The 21,423-nt window shown below is 43.0% G+C and overlaps 1 protein-coding gene across 2 annotated transcripts in view; it reads right to left on the reverse strand.

Annotated features, from left to right (window-relative positions):
- Positions 1-224: 224 nt before the first annotated feature.
- Cdkl4 (cyclin dependent kinase like 4) overlaps positions 225-21,423 on the reverse strand; it is a 53,412-nt gene continuing 32,213 nt past the window's right edge. For both annotated transcript variants that reach the window (XM_008845501.2, XM_008845502.2), the window contains exons 5-10: positions 20,019-20,109; positions 14,837-15,034; positions 13,036-13,118; positions 8,821-8,877; positions 5,025-5,159; positions 225-2,017 (exon numbers count right to left, since the gene is read on the reverse strand). In XM_008845501.2, coding sequence (XP_008843723.1) covers positions 1,916-2,017; positions 5,025-5,159; positions 8,821-8,877; positions 13,036-13,118; positions 14,837-15,034; positions 20,019-20,109 — 666 coding nt within the window. In that variant the 3' untranslated portion in view covers positions 225-1,915. The remainder of the gene's footprint in view (positions 2,018-5,024; positions 5,160-8,820; positions 8,878-13,035; positions 13,119-14,836; positions 15,035-20,018; positions 20,110-21,423) is intronic.

Here is a 21,423-nt window from a genome sequence, read left to right on the forward strand (position 1 = left end):
GGATTAAAGGCATGGGCCACAATGACTAGCTTTGCTTTAATTTTTAATTATGTGTATGCATGTGTGTCTGTGTGGGGTATGTGCATATGAGTGCAGTTGCACAAGGAAACCAGAAGAGGGTGTCAGATCCCTTGGAGCTGGGGTTATAAGCAGTTGTGAACCATCTGACATGGGTGCTGGGAACCAAACTCAGGTCCTCTGCAAGAGCAATAAATGCTCTTAAACTACTGAACCATCTTTCCTGTGTGCCCACCCTGCTTTTATGAGACAGAGTCTCAATAGCCCAGGCTGGCCTTAAACTTGCTATGTAGCCAATGATAACCTTGAACCTCTAATTCTGCCTCTAACTCCCAGGTGCTGGAATTACAGGCATATGCCACCACACTAAGCTAATAAATTCCTCTTAGATGTTACTGGTGGGAATGTCACAGTTTGGGGTCTTTTACAGTGACAGCTGGCTCTGTGTTATTATTTACATGCAAGTTTTGTTTTCGAATTCAAAGTTCTTTCAACTATTCTGTTTCATTTTTAGATGTTTAGGATAATAGTCATCTTACTAAAAAAAAGTCATCTTACTACGATGCTTCAGAATCACACACACACACACACACACACACACACACAGAGAGAGAGAGAGAGAGAGAGAGAGAGAGAGAGAGAGAGAGAGATTAACTGAAAGATAATCATCCTTTAAGACTTAACAAGCTCTGCCTGATCACAGGGTACTCAGTAGTTTACGGCCATACAAGTTCATGGATGTCAATGCTTGGGAAAAAGTGCTGGCTGCTGGCAGTGATCTGTTCCCACATCACTCCCAGGTCAATCAGTTTAGATACTGAGATAATTTAGCCAGGAGAAAGGGGTAAGAAATTATGATGTACCAGGTCAGAGAGATGGCCCTGTGCAAGCCTGACAATCTGAGTTCAATTCCCCAAACACTTGTTTAAAAAAAACCTGGTTGCAGTGGTGGACATCAATAATCCCAGTAGTCCTATGGCAAGATGGGAGCTGAGACAGGAGAATCAGTGTGAAGTTTGGAAGCTCATGGGTCAGCTGCCTTGGAATACATAGAATGAGAGAAACTCTGCCTCAACAATGTAGAAAAAGAGAACCAACTCCCCAAAAGTTGTCCTGTCTCTGTGTTTGTCTGTCTGTCTTCTCTCTCTCTCTTATGAATACACACACATTAATTTTAAAATTAAAATTCAATGCTATATCAAGGACAACATTCGAGTGGGCAGCCAGCCAGTGATTCAAAGGTACTATTGTCACACAGTGGGTGATGGCTTGTCGTGTGTCCACTGCAGGCCATGAATGGAATTTTCTCCAGCTAGCTTCAGAAGTTGAAGCACCAATGTTCTTGTGAGACAGTGAGAGGAGAGTCTGCCCCGAGTTGAGAGGTAAGTGAGCCTAGACAACCTTTAAAGCTTCCCTTGCTATACAATATGAGAATGCAGAATGAAGCAGGAGCGCTCCTCAGCAGACCTGGTTATGCTGAGCACTCAGAAGCCAGTGTGCGTGTAATGCCATCCCTATGCAAACAGCAGCCAGCAGAGCTGATGCTGCTCAGAGAGGCATTATGTGGTCAGCTGAAGTGGGATGCTATATGGAAATCTTGTTCATAAATCAGTGTAAACCACAGAGTCTCAGTATCAACTGCCTAAGGAGGCACTGCTCTGATGAAATGGAAAATGTCTCCTCCACAGGCACATTTAAACATTTAAAGAGAATGTTGTAGGAGATAAAGTTGGCATGGGAAAAGCACAGGGGAAGGAATCAGGGATGATGAGAACAAAACAGTTCTAGAAGGCGTCTTCATTTTCATATTGCTCATTTGCATTTGAAGCTCCAAGGATTCCTATCTTGAACAAAAATATGTACATATTAAATGACTTCACTTGAAAGAATGTTTTTCCTAAATGCTTGGAAGATGATCAAATTTTAACTGGAGGGCTTGCTTTCTTCCATCAGGTGTGGAGGAGGTGTGGCTTCCAGGTATGAGAGGCAACAGTTGATTCTAACAGCAGAACAAGACAAAAATAAGAAAGTACATTGAAAACAATCCCTATAGTACCAATTGAGTTAAAAGTGTTCAAACAAAACAAAATAAAGACAAAGATGTCAAAAGACAGCAATTTAAAAATTATGCTTGTTTACTTTTCCAAAAATTATATTCCTCTGGTATTTGAAAATTTGGTTCTGAGTTATTCCAGAATTTTCATGGATTTTTCTATCACTTATTTCAGTACAATATTTCTAAATATGTAGTCAGTGTTTAAAAGATTTCCATCAGTTATTCAACAAAAATTCCAAGAGGCAACATCCTGACCATGTTACATTTTAAAAAGTGAGGCTTTTCCCTATACCTGTAGACATGTCTTAAGATAGTTGTTGCTTACCAGGCAGAAAGCTAGAATCCAGGTGAAGATAGACATTTGAACTCACAAAGTAAAGTAACAGGAGTGATATTGTATAACTTCTTTTCTTTTTAAGACAGAAAATAATACAGTATATGTGAGAGGCAAATATGATGATGGCCTTAGAAGGAAGGCTTCCTTCAAAATCCAGATTGGTGCTTCATTAAGAGTGAGAATAAGGGTGTCAGGATGGAGAGTTGGTCTAAGGCACCAGAATGAGAGAGACAGGGAGAGCTGCCCTGAGAGGGATGGCAAAGCCATCAAGAAGAATCCCCGGAGTAATTCCAGGAACAAAGGGGAAATGAGACTATAAGCTTTTAGGGGATGGTAGGAGATTATGGGAAATTTTACACCTTGTGATTTCGTTCAACACTGTGTACATGATCAAGAGCATGGAAAAACCAGGTGTAAGTCAAGACCATAAATTAGGAGCTATAAAAACAGCAGCACAGAACAACTTAACTCTCCCAGGGAACTTCAGGGAGGGCCTGATGTTTTCAGGCTGTGGGATCTGACTGCCCAAGAGAGCACTGTCTTCAAGGGGCAGGTCTGTGTTCTAACACTTGTGTCTTCAATATGTTTTAATTTCCCATTTTTGGGGGGGAGGGGGTGGAACGGTCCTTTTGTGGGGGACTCTTTCCCTTAAGAGAAGAGAGAATGAGTACTGAGTGCAAGACCTCAATTGCAAGTCAAGTGCTCTACCACTAAGTAAAAGCTATGAATCTTTTGCTTGCCTGTCTGAGACAAGGTCTTGCTAAGCTGACCACAATGGCCTTGAACTTGTGTCAATCTTCCTGCCTCTGCCTCAGGAATGTTGGTATTACAGGTATATACAACCATGGCCAGATATTCCCTTCCTTCCTTCTTTCCTTCCTTCCTTCTTTCCTTCCTTCCTTCCTTCCTTCCTTCCTTCCTTCCTTCCTTCCTCCCTCCCTCCCTCCCTCCCCCCCTTATTACCAAATCCAATGCTTCAATTAATTGACCCTCATTAAGTTTTATTAATGAAATCATTCAAAATTCAAAAGGGAAAAAGAAAAAAAAAAACCTATCCTCAGAACCACGAGTCTTTGTTTTTCTTGTTCTATGCAACTTCCCTGTAGCAGTGATCCTTTTCTCTGTTCACTGCCTCCTGCTAAAACCTCTCACTTATTTGACCTCCCTCCCTCCCTCCCTCCCTCAGTCCCTCCCTCCTTCCCTCCGTTCCTTCTAATTGGCTCTCAGAAGCCCAGGCTGGCTTCGAACTCCCTGTATAGCCAAGAATAACCTTGAATTTCTGGTCCTCTTGCCTCATTCTCCCAAGTGCTGTAATTACAAGCATAAACCATCATGCCTAGTTTATGTAGTGCTGGGGATCCAATCCAGGGCTTCTTACCTGCTAGGCAAGCACTCTATCAACTGAGCTACATCCCAGCTCAGATTCTTCTGATATGGTAAACTCTGTAGGAACATGCTCAGAGAGATCAGGTCTTGAAAGGCATCCTTATTCTCTTGGCATTCCCCTTTGAGGACTTCCTTGGTAGACAGTGGGCTAAGTAATATATCATGGTGGGTACCACACAGGTCCCACCACGTATGGGTAGCGAGGATACAGTTTACTGAGGGAGTCCTCTAACACTGAACATGTAATCTTGGTAAAAAGAGAATACCTAATGCCTGCTGTTGTCAGTTGCACAATGTGGGTGCTGGGAACTGAACCAAGATCCTCTACATGTACTGCAAATGCTCTTAAGTGCTGAGTCATCTCTCCAGCTCCTCAGCCCATTTTAAGAAAGGACTTGCTTGCTAGGCAAGTGCTCTATCACTGAGCTACATCTCAACCCTGGTTTCATCTCTTTTTATCTGACAGAGTTCATCTTCATCCTCAAGGAAAGACCTAGAAAAGGCTGTTTTGGCTGCCTGTATGGTGAAAAATGAAGGAGTCAGGCTTTCTTCACTGAGTAGCTATAGGCTACAGAAAAGGGTGGGATTCTTTTATAATGGTAACAAAGTTTAGTCCCATCGTGATCAAGGTTTTACTGCACCCTTGTTAGGTTTTGGGAACACAGTCTGGTGGAGCAAAAAAAGAAAAAGAGCAAGCTGGGCGTGGTGGTGCACACCTGTAGTCCCAGCACTCGGGAGGCAGAGGCAGGTGGATCTCTGTGAGATCGAGGCCAGCCTGGTCTATATAGTGAGTTCCAGGTCAGCTGAAGCTGCAGGGAGACCGTCTCAAAAAAAAAAAAAAAAAAAAAAAAAAAAGACACACACACACACACAATGTGCAATATTTGATTCATGTGAAGCTGAGTGTGATGTTGTTCCTCTGTAGTTCCAGCTACTTGGGAGGCTAGAGCAGGAGGGTCTTTTGAGACCAAGAGTTGGAGACCAACTTGGGAAACATGAGAACCCCAATTAAAGAAAAAATATTAGAATAAGATTTTGCAACAACCTAAGTATTTCCATTGTATATTTTTTTTACAGGGCTTACTAATATTTACTGAGCTAAATGCAACTAAGTCAGAACAACTTAGTGTTGGCAAAAGTATTGGTGTTCACCTCGCTTCACTTTGCAAACTAGAAAATGGAAAAAAGAATACTTCTCATCCTGCTTCAACTTTTGAGCTGAGGTACCTGCTGATGCCTTCTGCTTCTTCCCTCATTTCGTGCTTTTCTTTTCATTTGATCTTCTTGAAAAGAGTCAAAGTAGGCACTCTCCAGGAGCTGGGCACAGGTCAATCTGTCATCTGGGTTCATCTTCAGACACCCCTTTGGAAGAGGAGGAAAGGCAAAAAAGATTTAAAACATGGGCTTATTTGGAGACTGTGTATCTCAAACTCTGAAGAACTTTGTGGAGTAAACATAAGTTTAAGAAGTCAAGCATCAGGGCTGGAGAGATGGCTCAGCGGTTAAGAGCACTGGCTGCTCTTGCAGAGGACCTAGGTTTGATTCCCAGCACCCACATGGCAGGTAACAACCATCTGTAACTCTATTTCCAAGGGATCCAATGCTCTTTTCTGACATCCGTGGGCATTGCACAACATGGTGCACTTACATACATGTAGGTAATACACTCATACAAATAAAATAGAAAATAATAAATAAAAATATTTTTATTTATTTATAATTTTTTATTTTTTTAGTATCAACGTACAGGAGCATTTTTTGCCATTTTATTTTGTTTTATTTTTTTGAGGGTTTCTGATAATGCTACATTCTGAACATGCAAAAGGTACAAAATGTTTTCCAGAACATTTCAAAGGATGGTGCCACCTTCACATACTGTTACGTAGGTCATTTTGTCTCTAATTAAAGTAAGACACCATATGTTCATAGTTTGGCCTGTACTGAAACAGGGTGGGGGGGGGTCCCTTAGGGGATTCTTAATCTCATTCATTGAAGAATGAGCTGGGCATGGTGGCACACGCTTATAGTCCCAGCACTTGGGAGGCAGAGGCAGGCGGATCTCTGTGAGTTTGAGGCTGGCCTGGTATACATAGTAAGTTCCAGGCCAGCTGGGGCTACAGGGAGACCCTGTTTCAAAAAAACAAACAAACAAACAAAAAAACAAAAAAGAATTGAAGAATGGACCCAAATGGCAGAAAACAGACAGACTTACAGGGACCTACATGACTGTAGGGGGTCAGAATTTAAGCTCTTGTCAAGAAATTCCAGTGGACTCTGATATGAACATTTGAAATTTGGTCTGCTCTGACTTTTTTCTGGTTTCCTGTCTATAACTTGTAATGCTAACTAGTCTTGCCTTTACTTCTCCTTCACATCTCCTAGGAACCAGTCAAGGACTTTTCTTTTCTCCCTACAATTAAGAGTTATGCAATTTGGGAGTCTTTTAGATAGACCTACTGAAGGGGTACCCCAATTGCCTCACCCTGCATCCCTGTTCAGCATGGAAGAAGCCAGAGTGGTCTGTGTCCCAATTCCCTATTGGCAATTTGGGTAACCTCTTCAGAGGTTGGTGTGATAGAATAGGAGGTAGGAACTGGCTAGGCAGCTAGGGTAAAAAGACCCTAAAGAAAAGTAGCCAGTTTCTTGGCTAAAAGTAAAAATGTCGTTGGGCCTCTTAGCAACATACTCTATTCCAAAGGCCAAAAATGTCAAAAGTATTTGGGAGTTCTTATCTAATCCTTAAAAGATTTTAGGATTACCTCTTCAGGGGGGGGGACTGACTGTTAGAGTAGCAAAAAGCCCTGTAAATTCAACAGGTCAAGATTATTAAATCCCTAGTCTATCTGTTGGAGGACCCACCTTTCCAATCTCACTGGTCAATCACCTGGTGATAGAACCACCCCTAGGAAGGCAAGTTCACCTTAAGTTATGCTAAATAGATGGGTGGAATACCTGGTGCATTAATGAAAAAAAAATATTTTTAAAAAGAAGTCAAGCATCCGGCTGGGAGTATAGTTAGTAGGGTTCTTGGCTAGCACTCATGAGGCTCTGGGTTTGATCCCCAGAACCATATAAACAGGGCATCTGTAATCTCAGCACTCAGGAGGTGGAGGCCCAAAGACCAGGAGTTCAAGGTCATCCTTGGTTACATAACAAGTTCGAGGCCATCCTGTACCACATGAACCTGTCTCCAAAAAAAAAAAAAAAAACCTTCAACTTTATTTTTAAGTTCTTGGAACTATCTTTGTTTTATTTTGTTTTGTTTTGAGACAGGGTTTCCTGTAGTTCAAGTTGGCTTTGACCTTGCTATGTAGCCAATGATGACCTTAAACTCCTGATCCTTTTGTTTCTACTTCCCAAGTGTTGGGAGATGGGGCTCCTGAGTCCTCTCCTGCCTGAATTAACACTTTCTCTATGTTATGAAGTGGATGAGTCCATAGAGGTGCTCCCTGATAGATGTGCTCCTAGCTTGGTAAAAGATCTGAATACCAGATATGATGCCATACCAAATGTGTGGAGGTCAGAGGACAACTTTCTTGAGTCAGTTCTTTCTTTCCACCTTTATGTAGGTTCCAGGGATTGAATTCCATTTATCAGGCTTGCATCATCAAGTGGAAAGTGTCTTTACCTGCTGAGCCATCTGGACAGACTCTCTTTTATTTATTTATTTATTTATTTATTTATTTATTATTTAATTTTTATCCTTTACAACAAATTTATTGAGAATTTCATACATGCATATAAGGTGTTTTGATCAAATCCATGCCCACTCCAACTCACAGAGATCCGCCTGCCTCGGCCTCCCAAGTGCTGGGATTAAACGCGTGCACCACCACACCCGGCTACTCTTTTATTTTTTAATTACTACATTACTCTATGTGCGTGTGTGTGTGTGTGTGTGTGTGTGTGTGTGTGTGTGTTGCCCAGTTTGGGTATGGAGGTCAGAATACAACTTGCAAGAATCAGTTCTTTTCTTCCTCTATGAGGGTCCTGGAGCTGGAACTCATATCATCAGGCTTGGTAGCAAGAGCCTTTACCAGCTGAACCATCTCACTGGTCCCTCCTTTTCTTAAAAAAGAAAAAAATCGGGGTTGGAGCGGTGGCTCAGTGGCTAAAGGCACTGACTGCTCTTGCAGAGGACCCAGGTTTGATTCCCAGCACCCACATGGCGGCTACGAACGGTCCTTAACTCCAGTTCCAGGGGAATCTGACGCCCTCTTCTGACCTCCGCAGTATTGCACAACACGGGTGCACTCACATACATGCAGGCAATACACTCATACACATAAAAATAAAAATAATAAATAAAATATTTAAAGAAAAAGATCAGATCTTTTTCCAAGTTTGCAGAAAGTCCTCTAATAAAATTTCTAAGTCTACAGTCCTTTTCTTGATGGCCAGTGTATTGAGTTAGTGTGTGTGTGTGTGTGTGTGTGTGTGTGTGTGTGTGTATGTGCTCAGATGCACATGTGCCACAGCACATATATGGAGGTCAGAGTACAACTCTCAGGAGTTGCTCTCACTTGTCTGGATACTTAGAACCAGTAGTAAGTCTACATACCCCTTTCCAAGAATGTCTAAGTAGCCACAACCTAAACAACCCATATTCTCTTAAGTTTTGATACAATAGGGGTAAGATAGTACTCAGCTGCCCAGAGTTGGATCTAAGAGACATTTGGGGTTAGGGAGACAACTCTGTGGGTAAAAAGACCCCTGCCTCACAAGTCTGATGATCTGAGTTTAATTCCCTGTGCACACGTGGAGGTCAGAGAATAATTTCCAGAAATTTGTTCTCTCTTTCCATCATGTGAGTCCCAGGGATCAAAGTGAGGTGATCAGGCTTAGTGGCAGGCACTTTTACCCACAGAGCCATCTCACCAGCCCCCATCTCTTATCATTTTTAATTGCTACTACCTACTACTTTGGCACTATGTTCCCTATTGTCTACCCTCCTTCCCCTGCCAAATCAGCTTCAATAATTATAATTCATAGTCAATAATAGTTATAATTGATTCCCACATACCTTCATGAAACTTAAAGCCATAGGCTGAGCATTTGAGAATTTTTCTTCGAGAGTTTCCTGGAAAACAGAGTAAAGAATTTTAGGGGTTGGAATGATAGCTCAGCAGTCAGAGCACTGGTTGCTCTTGTAGACAACCTGGCTTCCATTCCTAGCACCCACATGGCAGCCAACAACCATCTGTGACTCCAGTTCTAGGGGATCCAATGTCATGTTCTGGCCTCTGCAGGCACTGTATTCACATGCGCGGTTACACACATGCAAGCAAAGTACTCATATATAAAAATAAAAATAAATTTAAAAATAAAAAAGGATTTCAGTATTACATAACAAAGTAACATATATACTTTATGTATATATGTATGTATGGGTGTGTATGTATATGTATGTAGTCCTAGGGAATTGTATCTATGGCCTATGTATGCTAAGCAAACATTGTACTACTGACCTATATCTCCAGCCCTCAAAGTAATCTATGAACATTTATTCAACAATAATAAGGGTATTTGGAGAAACACCCCTTAGTATGTTTGATGACTCTTCAGGTTTTATTTCAGCATTTTTTAAACATAATTTTATTTCATAGTATGACGGTCCAAGAGACAGAAAGTAGGAGGTTTTTAAAATTTTTTAGTTTTGCAATGACCTACCATTGCTGCTAGTAATTCTGGGAGGGAAGGGAACAGGAAAGCTTTAAATATGAACCTGGAAAATGTCCCCATCTGAAATCCTACCACAGAGCTAGAATATTGGAACATGACATCTTAATGAGGGTGTTTTGAGCATTCTTGAAAATGTACTGACTTAGATGTAGAAAAATGCTACAGAAATCAACAGAAGGTTAAAATTTCAGAGCACCAGAAAAGGGAAAAATGGGGAAATCTCAAAGGTAACAGTAATGTTTTACTTTTAAACTTTATTTTATTTATTTTATGAGATGGGTCTCCCTGTAGCCCCAGCTGGCCTGGAATTCATTACATAGAACAGGCTGGCCTCAATCTCACATAGATCCACCTGCCTCTGCCTCCCAGTGCTGGGATTAAAGGTGTGCGCCACCATGCCCGGCTTCGTTTGTAACTTTTATTTCCATTTTTCAAGAGTGTGTATATGTGGTATGAATGTGTGTATGCATGTTTTTGCATGTGCCTTGGTGTATGTGTGTGAGGGGTGCATGTGCACATGCATGCATATGTGGACAAGGCTGATGTCTGGATGATATTTTCTCACTCTTCCACTTTATTCATTGAACAGGGTCTCAATCAAACCCAGAGCACACTGGTGTGGCCAGTCTTGCTAGCCCACTTTCTTTGGGAATCACTGGTCTCTGCTTTCAGAGGCTGGAATGACAGGTGGGTCATCATGACCACTCAGCATGCATGTGAGTTTCCGGGGATCCAAAATCAAGTTCTGACACCCAAGTGTAGTAAGCACTTTAACCACCGAGCCATCTTCCTGGCCTTCTTTTGTAACTTCTAACTTTGTAAGTCAACCTTTAACCTTATATTATATTTATAAAAGTCTTCACAAAATACAGTAAAAAAAGACGTGTGTAAATCAAAAGATTACATGAAATGATAGATTAAATGAACACGGTCTATAGAGACTGTTCTCGCATCATCATGCTTCCTTGGATTGCCCTTCCCCACCCTGCCCTGGCTATAGCATGGTGTCATTGGACCATCCCTCTTTTGAAGGTTATTTCCTTTCCTCCACATGGCAGACTGGCAGATCATGTGGAAGTGTTTTGTTCTTATTGCCTTGAGACAGGATCTCTCTATATATCCCCTGGCTGGCCTGGAACTTACTATGTAGACCAGGCTGGCCTCAAACTCATGGCACTCCTCCTGTCTGTAGCCTCCCTAATGCTGGGATTACAGGCATGGGCCACAATACCCTACTCCATATGGAGTTCTGGAGGTCATACCCTGAGCTTAGGTGACCTGACAAGAAACAGCGTGTACATAGGATAAAGAATCATGGATAAACAAAGACCGGAGCGGGAGCAGATATGGCCACTGATCACCAACAGTTCCTACAGTGAGGATCACTTCATAACATGGCCTTCCATGAGAAAATGGAGATTATGATAAAAAGTTCTGGGGGGCACAGAGTCTCCTATGTACTTCAGGCTGGTCTTGAACTCACAATTCTATGATCCTATGCCTCTGCTTCCTAAGTAACTAGGATTATAGATATACCGAGCCTGGCTTGAAAAAAAGTTTGGTTTTTTTAAAAAAAGTTGATTTCAGCTTTATTTTGTGACCTGGAAAAATTAAAAGAGTACACATCTTCAAAATAAAGAAAACAACTTTCTTTTTTTAAAATTTTATTTATTATTTTTATTTTATGTGTTTGCATGTACTGTCTGCATTTAGGTAAGCGGTTAGAAATACTGTTTATGAGAAAATATTTTGGGGGAAATATCAAGGTGTTGTGTAAGATACAACATGCTTTAAATTTAAATTTAACATTAACTGTGGAAGAGATAGGATAATTATTTTTTGGTCTTTTTTGAGACAGGGTCTCCCAGTAGCCCCCGCAGGCCTGGAACTCACTATGTAGACCAGGCTGGCCTTGAACTCACAGAGATCTGCCTGCCTCCGCCTCCTGAGTGCTGGGATTAAAGGTGTGCGCCACCATGCCCGGCAGGATAAATTAATTTTTAAAGCAATTTCCTGGGGCAGCTTTATAAATTACTTTTAAAAATGTGTGTGTGTGTGTGTGTGTGTGTGTGTGTGTGTGTGTATACATGTGGGCAGGTGTGTGCAACTGTCTGAGTGTATGTGGAGGCTGGAGGCAGACATCGGGTTCTCTCCTCCATCACTCTTCACCTTATTTCCTTGAGATAGGGTCTCTCACTGAACCTGGAGTTCACTGTTTTCCAGCTAGACTGGCAGCTAGCTAGCCCCAGTGGTCCTCCTGTCTCCACGTCTCCCCACCCCCCATTCCCACGGCTGGGGCTACAGGGGTGCAAAGCCATGCCCAGCTTTTTACATGGGGGCTGATAATCCAAACTAAGTCCTCATGCCTCTTGTAGCAAGCACTCTCACCCACTGAGCCATCCCCTCAGTCCCTATTTCAGATCTTTGAGACACAGTCTCACTACACAGCTATGGCTGGGCAAGAATTTGCTATATATAGTCCATGCTGGCCTCAAGCTTGTGTTAATTTGCCTCCCGAGTGATGAGATTATATCCATGCCACCACACCTGACTCTTGTTATGAATAATTTTTGAGATGGGATTTCACATATTTCCCAGGCTGGCCTTGGACGCCTGTGCTCAAGTGATCCAGAGTCTCAAACAGTTGGGAATACTGTTGTGCTCCACTGCACATGGCTTATACATTCATGATTGACTTCTATTTTGCATCAGTACTTCATAGAGAAAACAGAAGCCAAAAGCACTAATGTGAATCAACCACCTCTTTTTTAAAAAATATTTTATTATTATTTTTTTATGTGTATGAGTGTATTGCCTGCATGTATGTGAGTGCACCCGTATCGTGCAATGCCGCAGAGGTAGAAGAGGGCTTTGGATTCCCCTGGAACTGGAGTTAAGGACAGTTTGTCGCCACCATGTGGGTGGTGGGAATTGAACCCGGGTCCTCTGCAAGAGCAATCAATGCTCTCAACTGCTGAACCATCTCTCTAGGCCCTCAACCACCTCTTTTTTTTTTTGTCTTTTTGAGACAGGGTCTTCCTGTAGGTCCAGCTGTCCCAGAACTCACTATGTAGACCAGGTTGGCCTCAAACTCACAAAGATCTGCCTGCCTCTGCCTCTCAAGTGCTGGGATTAAAGGTGTGTGCCACCACACCCGGCAAACCTCTTTTTTAAAAAAAAATTTGTGCCGGGCGCGGTGCCACACGTCTTGAGGCAGCCGGATCACTTTGAGTTCAAGGCCAGCCTGGTCTACATAGTGAGTTCCAAGACAGCTGGGGCTACAGGGAGACCCTGTCTCAAAAAGATTTTTTTTAATTAATTTATTTGTAATTTATGTGTATGAGTGCTTTGCCTGCATGTAAGTACACTCATGTTGTGCAATGCCTGTGGAGGTCAGAAGAGGATGTTGAACCCCCTGGAACTATAAGCTGCCATGTGGGGGGCAAGGACCTGAACCCAGGTCCTCTGCAAGCTAAGCCATCTCTCCAGCCCCCAACTACCTCTTTATAGAAAGAAGCAATACAAATAATAAATTATCCTACATAGAGCCCTTTACCATGTCTTCTGGTTCAGGGATGCTGATGCCACGGAAAAACTGGTTACTTTTAAAGATAGATTGATGTCTTGGGATTAGTTTTCCTGTAAAATACAAACCACATAGCTCAAGATAACTTGGGTTAAAAAATCCATAAAGTGTATCATAAAATCTCCCAAGATCCAGATATGAAGGAAACATTGCACCTGGTGTTCCCTCTAGACACCGAGCAGTGTGAGCCTGTGCAAAGGTCCCTGTGCTCAGCTCCACTTTCCACATAGTTCTCCTTGCCAAAGTGATGTGGTCTGCCATTCAGCTTTCGTCTAAGATGAAGTGAGGAAGTGCTGCTGGGCCGCTGGGTGCTTCACACACATTATCTCACTTATGCCCCTCACAAGCTCACAACTGCTATCTTCCTTTCTTCCTCTCTCCTTTCTTCCTTCCTTCTTTCTTTCCGTTCTCTCTCCTTCCTTCCTCCCTCTCTTCTCCCCCCCCTCATTTTTTTTTCTTTTTATTTTGTGAGACAAGGTCTCATTTAGTCCATGTTCACCTCAAACTCACTATGCAACCAAGGAACCTTGAATTTCTGACCCTTCTGCCACTACCTCCCAAGTTTTGAGGTTACAGTGTGGGCCACCATGCCTGGTTCATGTAATTGTGGGGACAGATCACCAGGGCTTCATGCATGCTCAGAAGCATTCTACCAACTGAGCTATATAAACAGCCTCAGAATTACTCTCTCTCTCTCTCTCTCTCTCTCTCTCTCTCTCTCACTCACACACACACACACACACATATATATGTATATATGTTTTTGTTGTTTTGTTTTGTTTTGTTTGAGGCAGGGTCTCTCTGTAGCCCTAACTGGCCTTGACTTGCTATATAGACCAGGCTGGCCTATCTCTCACAGAGATATGCCCCTTTCTGTCCTCCCAAGCCAGGATTAAAGGCATGCACCACTGTGTCCAACATAGATTTATTTTATTTTTAGTTATGTGTATTTGTGTGTGTATGTGTCCACAAAAATATATATGTGCATGTGATTGAGTACACGTGTTCATGGAGGTCAGAAGAGGGCAGAGGATCCCCTGGTGCTGGAGTTATGGGTGTTTGTAAGCCACCTGATGTAGGTACTAGGATCCAAACTCAGGTCCTTTTCAAACACTCTTACCCCTTGAACTATCTCTCCGGTCTCCTATCTGGCCTTTCATGAAAAAATGCTGACTGTGCACAGAAATTGCATGTAGACAAATGCCTCTTATTTATTTCTTTATTTATTCATTTACTGTGTGTGTGTGTGTGTGTGTGTATGTGTATGTGTACACATGTGCCACAGCACATATATGGAAGTCAGAGGACAACTCTCAGGAGTCTCTCTCACTTGTCATGGTAGGAGTGCTGGGATTACAGATATGTGCCACTACACCCAGCTTTTTAATATGGTCCTGGAGAATCGAACTCAGATTGTCAGACCTGTGAAGCAGGGGCTTTTTACCCACTGAGTCATCTCCCCAGCCCCAAATGTCTCTTAGATCCAACTCTGGGCAGCTGCATCCTATCTTATCCCTATTGTATCGAGGCTTGAGGGCACATGGGTTGTTTTGGTTGTGGCTACTTGGACTTTCTTGGAAAGGCATATGTAGACTTACTACTGGTTCTACATATCCAGACAAGGATTGGGCTTCAGCTACAACCTAGAACCCAGAGCCACCTTCCTGAACATGCCTTAAAGAAGCAATAGACTTCTTGCTTTCATTATGGTACCATACATGTGCTATAAAACCCTTAAGTGACTCTGTGAACACAAAAATGCAACTCATACCCAGTGTTCTGATTATCAGATAAAGCTGGTCCACATCTGATTTTCCTGGCCAGAGTGGTTGACCAGTCAGGAGCTCTGTGAAAACACAGCCAACGGCCCACACATCCACAGAGGAGCCATACTTCGTGTCTCCCACAAGAAGTTCAGGGGCTCTGTACCATCTGGTGGCAACATAGTCAGTGTAGGCATCTCCTGGAACTGGAAAGGAAAACATCAGGCAGATCAGGTGAAGTCATCATCTCTAGGCCCAAGAACCTGTGACCTACTCCCTGGAGTAGCTGGGACAGTAGCTCAGATAGCCAGCTTCTGTGACTCTCAGAGGTCGGGAGCCTGTTGACCTAATTAATAAGACATTCACTGAACAATGGCTCCATTCAGCACTGAGAGAAAATTCAGAGTTCAGGAGCACCCTAGTTAGCGAATGCCAAAAACACCCCAAATGGTGGGTTTGAGAATTCCTGTACTGCAACTTCAAATCTAAATACCCTGATATGTTACCATGTTATCAAGCATGGTGCTTGTGGTTGGCTAAGCTGTGTCTTCGCCTCCAAAAACAATAGGTTTGAAGTCCTAGTTTCTGCTCTCGTGAATGTGATCTTGTTTGGAGTTAGGATCTTTGCAGATGTTATTGTGTTACAATGAGGCCATCCTAGATTAAGGTGGGCTCTGAATTAAGGGACTAGTGTTTATTTGTGTGTGCATGTATGTGTGTACAGGTGCACTTGTGTGCATATGTGCAAGTGTATATGGAGGCCAGAAGTCAGCTTTGATGCTCTACTTATTTTTGTTTTAAAATTTTCTGGCTTACTTATTTTTTTTTAAAATTTTATGTGTGTGAGTGTTTTGCCTGTATGTGTGTAAGTGCACCCATGTCATGCAATGCCCACAGAGGACAGAAGAGGGTGTTGGATCCACTGTAACTGGAGTTATATATGGTTATTAGCTGCCATGTGAACTGAACCCAGGTTCTCTGCAAGAGCAGCTCTTAACCACTGAGCCATACTCCAGTTCTTTTTTTTTATTGTTTGTTTGTTTTTTGTTTTTTGGGGCAGGATCTCATATATCCCAGGCTGGCCTTGAATTCCTGATCCTCCTGCCTCCACCTCCCAAGAGCTAGGATTTAGAGGTGTGAACCACCATACCTGGTCTATGCAGTGCCTCAAGCATGCTAGGTGAGCACTTTACCATCTGAGCCACATCCCAGCCTCTATTTTATTTTTTGAAACATGTCTCCCACCCAAAATTTGCCAATTTGGCTAGGCTGGCTGGCCAGTGAGCCTCATGGATCTGCCTGTCTCTGTCTCCCCAGCACTGAGATCACAAATAAGTACATTCCGTCATGCCCTCAGTTTTTAAAATATGGGTCTAGGGATCGAACTCAGGTCCTTATGATGACATTTTACCAACTGAGCCATCTCCAAGCCCTACAACTGGTGTTTTCACAAAGTAGCCCCCAGGGACATAGAGACAGACATGGAGAGCACCACGTGTGTTGGAGCAGATACTGAGGGCCAGACAAGGAATAGCACAGCCTGAGGGTGCTGGAAGAATCCTCCTCTGGAGCCACCAGAGGCAGCATGGCTCTGTTGCTACCTCGAGTTTAAGGCCTCCAGGGGGAGAGGGCACATTCTGCTGCTTTAAAAATATTTTGCTTATTATTTTTTATTTTATGTGCATGAGTGTATTGCTTCCATGTAGGTAGGTGCACCTGTGTCATGCAGTACCTGTAGAGGTCAGAAGAGGCATCAGATCTCCTGGAACTGGAGTTATGAATGGTTGTTAGCTGCCATGTGGGTACTGGGCACTGGACCCAGGTCTTCTACAAGAGCAGCCAGTGCTCTTAATTTCTGAGCCATCTCTTCAAAGATTTATTTTATTTTTTTAATTTTATGTATATGTTTTGCTGCATGTATGTAAATGCACCATGTGTATGCAGTACCCATGGAGGCCAGAAGAGGGTGTCAGATCTCTTGCAATGGTGGTCAGCCTGCATGTGGGTGCTGGGAACCGAACCTGGGTCCTCTGGCAGGGCAGTAAGTGCTTAGAACCCCTGAGCTATCTTTCTACATTCTGCTGCTTTAAGCCCCACAGGCTTTGTGATTGCTCACTCAGGCAGCTGTAGAAACCCCTGCAGTCCTGGATGGTTGTATCTGTTAAGGTTCAGATAGCCCCGCCCCCTCATCAACAGGATCCGAAGGACTTCTCATGCTCCTGAGAAAAGGGAACCTAGCTGAAAAGCACCTTGGTCTTTGAAGTCAAGAGAAGCAGACTTTTCTCCACTGTTTGGCCAACACAGCAGGCTTCCCCTTTGATCTCTAAAGATGACAGGTTTTAACAGTCCCACTCTCCTACTCCCAACCCAACTTTAAAAAAAATACATCTTCCCACCTTCTGCAGGAAGCAGAGGCCTCCTCCTTAAAAAGCTCACAACCTGGGGCAGATATTTTCCCTGCCCAGAAGGGAATCTGTCCCATATGTTCCTTTGCTAATAAACTCTGCTTTCTCCTGATCAACCATATTCATCATACGGCTACTTTTTACCTATTAGTAGCCACTGACTTTTACTGTCCACATTCATTTCCCAGGATCCACTGTGGCAACTATCTCGGTTTGGCTCCTTCTACCATGAGTCATGTGTGTGTGACAGGCAGATGATGGAGAGCTGAGTGCAACTTGGCCAACCCTGCTCTACTGCCCCAGGGTTTGCCCTGCTTAGGGCCAGGTAAGTGGACGCCAATCCCATGATTGTGATGTGAGCCAGAAGGACTTAGAATCCTAATTTTTCTTCTCTGAGGTTGGAGGCGGGTTGGTGAGTTGATTCCATGGGTCTTTAAGTGACAGGAGTCATGTAAGATTATGGAAAAACTCCACAAATTCACCACAGATGAAGAAAAATAGATAAGCCAGTAGTTTGCAAAGACCAGGGAATGGGCACTTCTCTGTTCTGTTTTAAGATTTTTTTTTTTTTTTGTCTTTTTGAGAGAGGTTCTCCCTGTAGCCCCAGCTGGAACTTGGTATAGACCAGGCTGGCCTTGAACTCACAAAGATCTGCCTGCCTCTACCTCCCAAGTGCTGGGATTAAAGGCATGAGCCACCATGCCTGGCAAGAGATATTTATTTTTATTTTAGGTATATTGTTTTGTCTTCATGTATGTATGTGCACCATGTGCATGCCAAGAGCCTGTGGAGGCCAGAAGAGGATGTCAGATCCTCTGAAATTGGAATTACAGATAGTTGTAAGCTACCATGTGGGTGCTAGAAACTGAACCTGGGTCCTCCATAAGAGTAGTAAGTGCTCTTAATCACCAAGCAATCTCTCCATCCCTACTTTTCTATCTTTTGTTTTTGTTTTTGTTTTGAGATAGAATCTTCCTGTAGCCCCAGCTGGCCTGGAACTCAATATGAAGGCTACTCCCTAGCTTTGATCTCACAGAGATCTGCCTGCCTCTGCCTCCTGAGTGCTGGAACTAAAACTGTGTGCCCAAACACCCGGCTTACTTTTCTCTTTTAAAAATAGGTTTGGGGTCTGGCAAGATGGGTTCAGTGGGTAAAGGTATTTTCTGCTAAGCCTAACAACCTGAGTTTGATCCCTGGGTACAACATTGTAGGAGGGAACTCACTCAGGCAGGTTGTCCTCTAATTCCCACACAAGTAAACACACACACACACACACACACACACACACACACACACACACACTAATAACTAACTAACTAACTAAATAAATAAAATAAAAATAATTTTTGAGACAAGATTTAGCTATGCCACCAAGGCTGGCCTTGAACTTGGAATCATCTTGCTTCACTTGTCAAGGGCTGGGATTCAGGCATGTGCTATCACACTTGTGGCAATTCTCCTTAGTAAGAGCCACATACAGCTCTGTGACCACCACAAAAGACAGCTCAGAACCCAGGGTTTGCAGCTGTCACCAATCAACAGTCTTTATAACAAGAGGAGAAAACAACTTTGACTTACCTGTGGCTCTTTCATAAAATGACATGAACTTTTGGGGGTGTGGGGGGCACAAGGTCTCATGTAGTCAGGCTGGCTCAAACTCCCTGTGCGCCGAGGATGACCTTGAACTTCTGACTGCCCCACTCCTACCTCCTGAATGCTAGGATTGCAAGGGTTCCTCCATGCCCAGTTTATGAAGTGCTGGGGATTGGACCCAGGGCTTCCTGCATATTCGGCAAGCATGCTAGCTGGTAGCTGGCCTGTAAGCTTCTGAGGTGTCTCCTCTGCCTCCTATAAATGCTAAGTATGCATCCAGCTTTTATGTGGCTTCTGGGAATTCAAATTCAGTTCCTTACACTTTCAGGGCAAGAGCCATTTCCCCAGCCCTTGATCATGTTCTAGGGTCCCTGCAAACTCTGTGAACATCACTTCTAATGGGGTTCTTTCATTCCATGAGATGAGTGTTTGTAGCTTAGGAGTTTCTCAAGTGTTTGTCAGTTTCTTTTCTGCTACAGGGATGGGGACCAGTTATCCTCCTCAGGATCCTATTGTTTTGCACCACAAAAGCACAGCCACCTTTGGGAGCCCGGCCTTTCCTCAGGTCATCTGTGCACTACAGGATGTTCCCACCCCCATCTCAAAGTACACTTTGCTAATACAGGTTCCTGCTTCTGCGAAGTTCTGTGTTGAGGGAGAAATAGTTACCCGTGTTCCATGCCCTCTGACTGCTCACTCCCTGATGTACTTTTTCTTAGCACTGTCTCTGGATCCTGGCTCTCTAATTTCCATCTGACTCTTGTAACCTGACCGGCTCCATGCAGCTTTTTTTTTCCATTCACTCAAGCCCACATTATTCTCTCCCTCCAGGGAACCATCTGCTCTTTCACTTTAGAACTACTTTACGGCCAAGCATCTTGTCTTATTCTTTCTTCTCATTTATTTTAGTTTACAAGTGCACAGAGAGCAGAAATACAGCTTACAATTTCTTTGCACCCCTGTGGGAGCAAAGCACATAAAACTGTCATCTAATAAACTCGAGTTGAAAAGCTCGAGAGTCAGCTGATTGACTGAAAGGCTGATGGAAGATTTTTCGAAGAACAATAAAACATTGAGCATCTAATCACTATCAAGTAAGAATGTAAACCATCAATTTCTAATCATCTGAATTGGATGACATAGGTAAAACCAAAACCAAACCAAACCAAACCAAACCAAAACTGCTGCTTACTCAGAATTCTCGCAAATCCAAAGTCACAAATCTTGATCATTCCTTGCTTGGTTATCAAGATGTTTTCAGGTTTTACATCTCGGTGAATACACTGTAAGATAATATTTGATTGATTTTCTGAGTCATCTAAATGACAACGAATAAGCATTAACTATTAGTTTAAATGATGGTTACATAGCCCACAATTGATAAACAAATATAATTTCCTTCATTTTTCTAGAAAACTTTAAATTGTCAATTTTCACTTATGAATCTCGTCTTGCAAAAGAGAAGCCTTATCTAAGAACATGTAAGGCAGTAACCTATTGTGTAACTGGAGCACAAGAAAAGCCTCATCTAAATGGTGCTACATTGTTGAAGATATTGAGAGTACAACTGTCATATATGAAAACTGTGCCTGGTTTCTTTGTGTGTGTGTGAAGAAGGAGCATCGTACAACTACTTTGTTCATTTTCGCAGAGCCTGTTTGAACTGCAATAGGAAATGAAGCGCTGAAACAACTTTTGATAAGAACCTCCCCTGTTCATGAATCACAATTCAGGAAGGATAGTACAAATTTGAGGAACTGAAAAAAAAAAAACAAACCCCACAACATTTAGATAACAGAAATGCACTTAGAATTACAATGACCATATTATCTACTTTAGAAATCAGGATATTTGCAAGTGGGAAAGGGGCTCTATTAATGCCAGGGGCTGGGGATGTGGCTCCATAGACGGTTTGCCTAGCATACTACAGCCCTGGGTTTAATCCTCAGTTGCATGAAATCAAACTGGGCTTGGTGTGGTGGCACATGCCTTTAATCCCAGCACTCAGGAGGCAGAAGCAGGTGTATCTCTGTGAGATCAAGGCCAGCCTGATCTACATAGTGAGTTACAGGCCAGTTGAGACCCTGTCTCAAAAGATCCAAAACAAAACAAACAACAACAACAAAAACAAGCTGGATTTTTGCCATAATTCCAGCACTCAGAGGAGGCAGAAGCATCAGGAGTTCAAGGCTATCTTCAGCTACATATTGAGCTCCAGGCTATCCTAGGCTGAGACCTTGTCTCAAAGATAGAGGCACCAGCCAGAGCTGTCCTAGGTAACCTGAAACATACGTTTGCCTACTTATCAGCGACTCCAATTTTGTCCCACAATGGGCTGACCTAGAACGTGAGGTGTTGAAGACCCTTAGGGAGGACAAGACCCCATTGAGACGGCTCTCACCATAGACAAGCATGGGGCTTCATTTTGTTTTGCTTTGTCTTGTTTTCTGAGACAAAGAATGGCCAACAGGCTGACCTGAAACTTGCAATCCTCCTGCCTCATCCTCAATCAGGGACTGCAGGTGTGTGCCAACTGGCCCAGTTAATTTTCTCCCTCCCTTCCTTCCTTCCTTCCTTCCTTCCTTCCTTCCTTCCTT

The sequence above is a fragment of the Nannospalax galili genome, unplaced genomic scaffold, assembly GCF_000622305.1.
Source record: "Nannospalax galili isolate Female #2095 unplaced genomic scaffold, S.galili_v1.0 scaffold622, whole genome shotgun sequence".
Taxonomy (NCBI): domain Eukaryota; kingdom Metazoa; phylum Chordata; class Mammalia; order Rodentia; family Spalacidae; genus Nannospalax; species Nannospalax galili.